This window comes from Macrobrachium rosenbergii, chromosome 10, assembly GCF_040412425.1.
Source record: "Macrobrachium rosenbergii isolate ZJJX-2024 chromosome 10, ASM4041242v1, whole genome shotgun sequence".
NCBI lineage: Eukaryota > Metazoa > Arthropoda > Malacostraca > Decapoda > Palaemonidae > Macrobrachium > Macrobrachium rosenbergii.
In genome coordinates this window covers 6,661,200-6,671,936 of record NC_089750.1, presented here as the reverse complement: position 1 = coordinate 6,671,936, position 10,737 = coordinate 6,661,200, and the positions used below count along the sequence as shown (strand labels likewise).

At 44.2% G+C, this 10,737-nt stretch overlaps 1 protein-coding gene across 14 annotated transcripts in view; it reads left to right on the top strand.

The window, feature by feature from the left end:
* The window catches only part of LOC136842464 (uncharacterized), a 764,342-nt gene that overhangs the window by 735,425 nt on the left and 18,180 nt on the right, over positions 1 to 10,737 (top strand). The window contains exon 1 of one of the 14 annotated variants that reach the window (XM_067109823.1): positions 1,909 to 9,559. The exons of 12 other annotated variants lie outside the window; for them this stretch is intronic. In XM_067109823.1, coding sequence (XP_066965924.1) covers positions 2,977 to 9,559 — 6,583 coding nt within the window. In that variant the 5' untranslated portion in view covers positions 1,909 to 2,976. Of the gene's footprint in view, positions 1 to 1,908; positions 9,560 to 10,737 lie in introns of those variants that run through there. One more of the 14 variants, XM_067109833.1, reaches the window with a different exon arrangement.

Below are 10,737 nucleotides of genomic sequence, written 5' to 3'. Positions count from 1 at the left end.
TGTATTGTATATCACACTCTTGATGTATTTTGATTCATCTCCTTATTGAATTTTATATATGTTTCTTCATCGTAAGTTTGTCATGGCTTTGATCAAACCTTGACATTATTTAGTTGTGTTTCCCTTTTGCGTCCTATGCATCAAGCAAACGAGGTACGACCATAAAAAATGCTTCCAGAAATGAATTCGCGTAAGAATTAACAAGATACCGTGAATTATTTTAACCTATTAATAACAACCGATTATGGCGATGTTAACAGGTAGTAGAGATAATGAGATAATGCAGTCATTTTGAGTTCAGTCCTGTCAACTAGTACGCGCCAAAAATGGGCTGGCGCAGAGTTTTCAATAAGTTAACTAGAAATCGAGTTTTTGGGGTTTAGCCTTCGTGTTTTTAATTCATGATTTTAATATCTGTTGACAGTCAAGTTGATTTGTGATACGACTTCTTGGTCGTGTTATTAATGTGTTGTTGTTGTTGACGTTGTTTTAGCATCCTAATTAACCAACAAGACTTGAGCGTCTCTCTCTCTCTTTATTTATTTATCTATATATATATGTGTATATATATATATATATATATATATATATATATATATATATATATATATATATATGCTTTAGCTTCCTAATTAAACATCAAGACTTTACTCTCTCTCTCTCTCTCTCTCTCTCTCTCTCTCTCTCTCTCTCTCTCTCTCTCTCTCTCTCTCTCTCTCTCTCTCTCTCTCTCTGTCACTTTATCTATCAATCTATCTGTGTGTGTATATATATATATATATATATATATATATATATATATATATATATATATATATATATATATATATATATATATATATATATATATATACACAGCATATATATATACAGTATATATATAGAGGTACACAGATAGTTATTAATATTAGCACTATTATTGCTGCAGCATACATTATCATATTTCAACAGCGTATCACCAAAACAGTGAGTGCTGCATAGCATTTATTTTGTTAGGACACATCTGTAGACCTTGGGCTCTGTGACAGCTCTGCCTTTCTGAGAGAAGTCACTTTCTCTCCCCTCCCCTCCTCCTTCTCCCTCTCTCTTCCCCCCTGCAGTTTCTTCTTTCCGCAATTCCCCTCCCACTTCCCATTTCTCCACCTCTTCCCCATTTGCATATTGTCTCGTTCGTTTTGTCTCGTGTGACACATTTTTGTATGTATGTATGTATGTATGTGTAATATATACGTCTTTTCCTCGTCTGAACAAGTCACCAATTTAATTCCACAATGGGATAATTCTCTCTCTCTCTCTCTCTCTCTCTCTCTCTCTCTCTCTCTCTCTCTCTCTCTCTCTCTCTCTCTCTCAAAACCTAGATATTTTAGATCATGCATTTTCGTGTTTCCATTGGACCTCCACCCGATTTCCTCCTCTTCCTCCTCCTCCTCCTCCTCCTCCTCCTCTTCCTCCTCCCATCCCTTCTTGCTTAACCTCCTTAGCTCCTCCCTCCCTCCCCGTCTCCCCCTCCCTCCCCCCCCATCCCTCCCAACACCCTTTCTCGTCTCGAGGCATCTCGATGCCCTTCAGTGTGGGAGGGAGGGAGGAGAAGGTTGAGAGGGAGGTCCAGATGGTTGTGGTGGGGCGAAGGGGCTGGCAACTGGAAGAAGCTGTGTGTGTGTGTGTATGTGTATACCACGATGCCCGAAAGGAGGGAGGGTAGTTGATCAGTTGGCGCTGTGGTGGTGTGTTGGTCATGTGTACCTGATGTCCGGCTAGTGAATACCAACCCCCACCCCAACCCTCACCTTCTACACGTCTTGACCCATACCACTCTCCCCCCCCCCAACTGGCTCCGTCCCGAGCGTGTGTGTGTGCGTGTGTGTGTGTGTGTGTGTCGGAGTGCCAGGCTCCGACGTCTGACCCATCTCTCTGAGTGAGCGAGGAGTCTCTGTGGACCCGGACCGATTGGGACTTCAAGTGATATTTGGGGATTTAGTGTTTTGAACTTTTTTTTTGAGTGACGCTTTGAACTGGAAAAAGAAAATGGAATCCGATCATTTCTTCGTGTATGGGACCCGTCGTCCCGCCTCTGCTTCTTTTGGGACGGGGCGTCCTGACAAGCGTCTCTGGAATAAGCTAGTTTGTGTTTATCATTCGTGTCTTGTTTCTGTAATGAGCTAAGGACAAGCTTCTCATTATTGCGTAGACGCGGACGAATCCCGGCAAGTTTTCGCTGGCGTGATATAGCATAAAAGGTTCTCTTGTGTTTGTGATAAAGATACTCTAGTGAGTGTGTGTGCCTCTCTCTCTTTCTCTCTCTCACTCCTTATCTCTCTCCTTCGCCTCTTCTCACCTGGAGGTTCGCGATTGTTTTCAAAGGATACCTTAAGTTGTGATTTAATTGAGCTTTAAAGTTAAAAAAAAAAAACATCTAAAGTGTTCAGAGATTGGTTATCAGCCCCAACAGGTGTTGCGTTGTTCCTTTAAATAAAAAAAAAAAGTACTCGTGATTCATTGTTATTTTAGTGGCATAGGTGGGCGATTATAAAACGCAGCACTGAACGAGAAATAAAGAATTTCCAAAGGACACAGTTAACGTCTTGCTCTAAAAAGAAAACCTTCGTCACTTGATAAGGAGGGTTGAGTAATTACTGTGAAATTCAGCGTTCTGGCCGAGCTACTGGACTCGTTAGTAGAACTCGGCCTCCCATTTGAGCTTGGGGTTTCACTTTACAGAGTGATTTTGGCCGTCCGCCTTTGAAGAGATAAAACCTTGAATGTGTAGCTTTTGTCCTGAATTCTTTTTTAACTGAGTTGCTTGAGTCGCTCGGTCGTTTTTGTTTACACTTTGCAAGAACTAAATAATCTTAGCATTTTAATCATATCTGTTCTTATACACTCGTATTGGCTGCTTGGCTTGTTTTGATAATATTTAAGCTTGGTTTTTAAAGTGAAAAGAAAAACTTTTCATAAAAAACACCCTCCCGTTAGAATATGCTCCATTTGGCTGCTGGCGTTCTCGACCTTCAACATAAATTTCACACTGAGACGAGCGAGAGTGAAAATGATCGAGATCTCGTGCCTGGGGAATCGTCTTTTCTTGCAAATCGAGGGTATTCTCCGATGCCCAGTAACGCGGCCGTTAAGATGATAGAAACTGCGCAAAAACCTCCTGGCGTTGACGCCGAAAGAGAAGAGACCCTCCCGAAGGAGGCGGAGGAGGAGGAGGAGGAGGAGAACAGCAGAGAAGAGTGTCTTTTGAAGGAGATCGAGAAAGAGGAGGCGAACATTGTAGTGGAAATTTCCTCCTCCACTCAATCCGAGACCAAAGAGAAATTAGAGAAACCCGACGTCGAAGGTAAGACCCAACAGGTTATTAAGGCGGACATCCGCCATTTAAAAGACATGGAGAGTGCAAGCAGTTTGGTCAAGGGGGTTCCCCCCATTCCCCACTTCCATTCAGAGAAATCTCCCCTTCCGAAGGATTTTCCCGTTTCCCTACAAGTCTGCTCTTCCCCCCAGCGGGACGCCAGGTCCTACAGCCCCGACAGCCAGACTTCCGATATTCAGAGCTCGAACTCCTCCCGTTCCTTGGACGGCAGTCCTACGGAGGTCAAGGAGGACCCCTTTTTCGAGGGCCAGCGTCCCGCGAGAGGTCCCAGGGCCTTACACAATGGCCCCCACGAATCCCTCATGACAGACAGCGGGATATACGATAACGATGTGCTCGAATCTGACTCGTCCGACTCCATGGAAACGGGAGAGGAGGACAGGCCCGGGGAAACGAGGCCAAAGGTTATTGACAAGCCTAACGGTATCGAAGAGGCGGGGGGTCGCGAGGGTCGTCATGCCTTTGCAAGCAGTGAAGGGGCTTTGGAAAAATATGCGAGTGAAAGTGGATTTTATGCGGAAATTGCCGATACTTCTAGTCCGGTAAAGTTAAAAGACGAAAGTGAACCTAGTCAGCAAAGACCAAATTCAGTCGACTTGTCTTGGTACGATTCCGTTTCGAGTGATTTTTACATCAACTCTGCTTTCGAAGGAAATGTTAGTGGCATCGCTGAGTTTGACCCTGCCAAACAGGGGCATTATTTACCCGATCCCGAACCAACCGGCAGTGACTTAAAAAGCTCAAAAAGTACAGGTAAGAGAATGGTAATGCTCATCGAGGAGCCCAAGAGAAGAGAGAACACCGACGCTTCCTACAATACGGACGAAGACGAACTCGCAGCTTATATCTACGACCCCCAAATCAATGACTCCTACAACACGTGCTTGATGAAAAACCGCGAATTCCTCGAGGACCCCTACATCGAGCTCCATCGAAAAATCCAGAAGGACAGGGAAAGGGAGGGCGACATCTTGGAGGACAGTTTGGAGGACCCTTTGGAGGACCCCAATTTCGCCCTGCCCTCCTCCCCCAGCCCGTTGCCCATCCCCCCCGATTACGAAGAGGAGGAGGACGAATTTTTCATGCAAGTCGTACCTCCGTTCGGGGACGTGACCTCCAAGCCTCATGGCTTCATCGACTACAAATTCGAGATGCATGACGCCACTTGGGGGGTGTCCAGTGGGGAGGTGTACTTCGACCTGTTAACAGGCCAGAGAATTCTGTCGACCATTTACGAGTTCGAGGTCTCTTCCGACGAGGACACCGACTCCTACAGGATGACCGACTCCCGCTTGAGTGACGTCGAGGAGGAAGAGATAAGATCTTTCAGAAAAGACTCCTTAGAGGAGGAGGAGGAGGAGGAGGAGTGGGAGGAGGAGGATCCCGACTTGTTCTCCCGTGACACACTCAGTGCCGGAGAGGGGGAGGAGAAGGACGGAGGTCATACGTCCCACTCCCAGCCTGTATGTACGAATGTTGGAGATGAAAGGGACTTGTTGAAGAGGGCAAATGAAAGTGAGAAACCCAGTCTCTCGGCAGATAGGGAACGAGGGGAAAGTATTCCTCGTGATACAAGCGTGAGTGATGCATGCACAAATGATGACAGTCCGTTGAATGAAGAAACATTATCTCATCTCAGTGACAAAATGGAGCGTGAAGGGTGTGACGTCGGTGGCAAAAACTCTAGCGAGAGTGTTAGCAATAGTGATCTAAAAGCCGCTTGTGATAAGGACGAAGACAAATTCGAGCACAGTGGACTTCATTGCGTGGAAGACGAAAATGAAACTGGTGCCCTTGTGATGCAGGAAGATGAAATGAACCGTGAATTAAAGGACAAAAGTGGTATTCATAACGGTGACGAGGAATGCGAATTGGTCAAAAATGCCAAAACCGCGCCGCAGAATTTAAATGAATCTGCAGACGAAGACGCGCATGATATTTCAATTGTCGTCACAACTGCCGATGAAAACTGTAACGGTGATGAGGACTTCTTCGCAAGTAATACTTTCATGACGACCCGCGATCATTACCAGTGTAATGACAGTTCTGCCTGCGTCGCCGGTTCAGACGATTGCTGTGGCAGCGCGAATCACGCCGGTAGCTGCAGAAATACCCTTGAGGTAACGGGCACTGTTAACACACACCTGAGTGATGACGAAGCCTTTCAGAGCGATGCTGAAACTGATGTCACTTACGTCAGTAACCATGAAACTGACGTGCACGTCACCAATAACGGACATCATGATGTAGCTAACATTGCTGAGGCTGACTTCAGCGACTCTGATGAGGAAAAGAATGCCCACAGGCAGAAAAGTCGCCCTTCAAAAGGCAGAAATAAAGAAAAGGTGAATTTACGTAAAAAGGGTGATAATGTAGATGAGGGTACTGTCATGAGCGATAACGCTCAGGCGGCCTCCTCCAGTGTTGGAAAGTTTGACCCAGATCATACTGGTTCTGGTGACAGTAATCGGGTTCCAAACAAGGATTGTGGGCCTGACGATAAAAGTAAATCTGAAAGATGTTTTGCAGAAGGAGGAAACGCTGAAGCTTCTATTACTGATCCCAGCAATACTGAAGCTGAGGCTGTTTCATGTCATGAAACTGAAGCTCTTGCTGCTAGCAGTAACCTAAAGAAATCTGAAATGGTTGACGCTAGCTGCATTGAAGCTGATGCACTATTAGATCGAGATGATATTTGTAAATTAAGAGACGAAGAAATCAATGAAAATAACAATGTCAACAACGATCAGAATTATTGTTGCAAAGAGGGGGGCGTTGTGCTGTCTGCAAAGGACATACCCGAGGCAAAATTCTGCGAGAATTGTGAAAAAGAAAATAAACAGGTGTCCCTAAATGATGAACCCAATGAAGGGCAAACTTCAGCTAACAACTGCACTGAAATAAACAAGATTGGCAACTCTGCCGTTGCAGAGGAGGGACATTTGAGTATAGGGAAGACCGAATGCGATTCGTCATGGCCGGCTGCATCGATAGCAAAAGAAAAACAACCTGTCATTGATTCGATTCAATACACGGAGGAAGTTGCCGAGGACCTTCATCTCCCCCCCGGGCGAGTCTCTAGGGTCGTTTGTGTTTGTTGCGACAATCTCATCGGCCAAGATATCCTTTCCAGAGACTCGGGACCTCCATTTAAGGACGGGGAGACAGAGGAAAGTGATGAATCTGAATCGAATTTGAGACGAGCATCATCTAATCGAGAGAGCACGGCCCTTCGAACAGCTGCTTCCGTGGCAGCAGAATGCGAAGGGCTGGTTCTTAATATCGGCCACAAGCAGAAATGCCAAGAAAGGAACGTAGGAGAAAACTGTCGCAAAAGTTTCGATAAAGATCGGTATTTGACGGGCGAAGAATTCGAAATCTGCGTTCCCGATCTCCCCCCGGCAAAGCCCAAAAGGTTATTTTTGAGGAGATTATCCAGCGAACTAAAAACACCTGGGAGCACCCCACCTGTGCCTTTATTTGACAACACAGGAGGTCATCCCGAAGACCCAGATTTGGCCCAACCGCCCGTCAAACCCAAAAGGAGGCGGCATAGCCCCATGTCGCCCCCAAGGAAAATGAAGAGGTTACACAGAAATCAAATGTCCGCTGTCGAGGGAGAAGTGGAAAACGGAGAAGCAATAGAAAGGGAGATAGAACGAATGAGTAGAGAGGAGTACACCGGAGAAAATACTGCTGTTGTTGGCAGTGTCGATGTTCCCGGCGGCGGCGTTGCGAGCTCCTATAGTGGGTCAAGTTCACTCGGTGCAGAAACCGCCGGAGAGGCTCGGGGTAAACGAGTTGGCACTGGCCCAGATCCTCGTGATCCAGGTAGCCACCAATTGGATCTGAATACTAATTCTTCCAGCGATGAGGAGATACGGTCGTCACCTGACGCGCATGAAACACTTGTTAGTCAGTCACGCGGAGAAAGGGCAACGAACGATCAAGGTGAAGGCTATGCAGAAGAGAAACGAGCCGATCGCGTTTTCCCTAGACCGACGAAGGTCACTGAAGTAGTGGCTTCTCTCGACATCGACACAAAACAGCACCTTGACTCTCCTCCAGTTCTTCACAAATTACCCGAATGTACTCAGAGTGAGATTGAATGCATAAGGGACGAAGAAAGGGCTGACACCTTGAATAATAATGATGTCTGTTACGTGCATGGGTATGCTCCGGGAGAGGCTGTCGATGGCGGTGCTGGTTTTCCAGACAAACCAGTTACAAAAAGTTCCGAAGAAGAACAGAAAGAAGAAGAAGAACGTCACGAGACCAAGGTTGCCGATAACAGTAACGTCTTGCGTGACATTACTAACGAACTAGAAACTAATGTAGGTCACTCGAATGTCGGTGATGTTAATGCAGAACATTTAAGTACAGGAAATGGAACAGAAAACAAGGAGGTTTCGTGCCCCCGCCCACCTAGGAGAAAGAAGAGATCCCATTCCTTCAATACAATTAAGGATAGTCAACGCATCCATTTTATAACAAATGTTCCACCTCAGGAGGAAGTTAGAGATCCAAGGACCCCTCCAAAGGTCCCGCCGAGAACTTACGGTCGCTTCCAGTCCCTTCCTCGACGCCCGAAAACGCAGGAGGGCGTGCCCTCCTCTGGGCGCCACTCTGCTGCTGGTGGTGCCGGAAAAGCCGTGGGGCGATCGGCATCGACGGCCACGTGTCGCCCCCACAGTATAAGAAACCGGGAGTCTGTTGCCAACGACCATCTTGCGCAGGTGCCTTCGAAAAGTCCGAAGTTAGCTGCTGCTGCTGCGACACAGGGCACTCCCACAAACACCGTGAAGTTAGTTTCCTTCCACCCACTAACCCACAGCTTCGGTCCTGCGACCTCTACCGAAGTGTCTAAAAACAAGAGGCTGAGCGATTCGTTCAGAAAGAAGGGGTCATACGTGAAAAAGCACTATTTGTCTCTCCCTCGAAATCTGGCCAGAAAGTTTGCGACGAACAGTTCCGGCAACACCGACGACCCCGTCACGACCTGCTTCCCTTATCTGTTCTCCCGAAAACAGAAGGACCTGTACGATTTCAGTTTTCCGTCTTCCCACCCTTCGGAAATCCCCGAGCCAGAGCCTTACGCAAGAGCCCCCTCGACTGGTTCGGTGGAGAGTTTCTCTAATCTCTTCACTTTCTATTCCTCGATGGAACACTATGAGCATGATCACAGGATTGAGAATCCATTTACCAAGGACGCAGTACCCAGTCACACACAAATTCCACAGGGGCAGGTTGATAAGATTCCACCACAGGCCCCACCCAGGAGAAATAGGAAGGAATCCCCTGGGGTGTTACGCAGCCGAAACACTTTTAGTGAGACTGAACAAAGCAGCGAAAGTATTGCACAATCTCATAATGCAGTAAACTCGAATGAATCTGAGTCGATGTCACAAGATTTAAACAGGCCGTCGAATTCACCAAACGATGAAAATAAAGAAACGCCCCTTCACCTGAAAGACACCAAAGAAAAAGAGCTTATTTTGGGTGATGATAACACGAAACTGCCGGCTGAGTCATCCTGCGCGGCCGAAATGTTATCGCCCAACGAATCCAATGACCCCTCGGACGTTTCCAAAACGCCACAAGCCACAGAAAAGTCTGTGAGAGAAATTTATGACCATAGAGAAGTGGAAGAAGAAGAAGAAGAAGAAAAACAGCCATCTCTTAACACTGCCGAAAACAGAGAGGGCCTAATACATAATGATGAAACGGTCGAAGGCCACAGCGCCCCATCTATCTCAAGACAATCAGGTGACTCTGTGACAGACGAAGAACCTCACTCGCTACAGGAAGGCGAAACGACTTTGACGACCGCCGATCCCGAAGGTGTTGCGACACCCACTGCTACACCCACAGACGTTTCTGCGACCCCAGAGGTCTTACAACAAAAGCAAGTCCCCTGGACGCCTCCAAACGTGGCCCTCCAAACATGGGCTGAAAGGCAAGGGGTGCAAGAACTCGAGTTTACCCCCCTGTCGCTGCGTCGCCTGACTTTAGAGAAGAGAAAGGATTACGGTTCCCTGAAGGAAAGGAGGATTAAAACTTACCTGTCTATGGGACAGATAGACTGGAAGAAAGGCTTCTCCCAAAGAGAAAGGGACTGGAAGGGGTACCAGTCCCTGGAAGATCTGGGAGGCAAAATTTATGGATCCATGGATGATATTCGTCAAGGTAAATAGAGTCATAGAAAGGGGAATTCATGAAAAATATACTAAAACCAGCAGTATTTTCTTTAAAACCTATTTCCTGTGTTTTTAAAGTGGAAGGATTATTTTTTCCCAAATATACTGACTAAACATTTTATTAATTTTACCCTCTTGTCGTTCGTTTCAGAGTCTAACCTTGGCTTTTTCTTTGAGTAACATTATTACCTCATTTTAGTGGCTATATACTTATACATATATATATATATATATATATATATATGTATATGTATATCACAGGTTTTACTTTAGAATTTCTGCCTGCGGTTTAACTCATAACCTATTATTTTCGATCTTTCTTAGTATATGTAACTTAGTCACACCTAACTCACACACCTAATCCATTAACATATACATTCATGATTGCCACCTGTTTGACAAGTGGTATTTGAAACTTACCTGACATTTACAGGAAGAATGCAAGCATTCAATCTTATCATATGAAGGGATGGATATCCGTTTCTTAACACACAGGTCCAACGTAATATTAACTTGTGTGCATGTCATGATTGCCATCTGTTCATTTGAAAAATTTGGTGTTTATACAATACCTGACATTTATATATATATATACACACATATATATACACATACATATATATATATATGGATATATATATATATATATATATATAGGTATATATATATATATATATATATATATATGCAGGTATACATCCATTACAATATACTGTATGTATAAAATTTTAACAAATGAACAATATATAACACACACACACACACACACACACACATATATATATATATATATATATATATATATATATATATATATATATATATATATATATATATATATATATATATATATATATATATATATATATATATATAGATATATATATATATATATATATATATATATATATATATATATATATATATATATATATATATATATACATATATATATATATATATATAATATACTGTATATAGATATAATATATATATATATATATATATATATATATATATATATATATATATATATATATAAATTGGATTTTTAAGTAAGAACTGCTGGCCCTTTGAAGCTTTCACCTAGACGGATTATGACTCAATAGCAATTGCAAGAGAGTCTAGCTTTATTCCGCCAAATTCAGGTCAAAAAAGGTCATTACG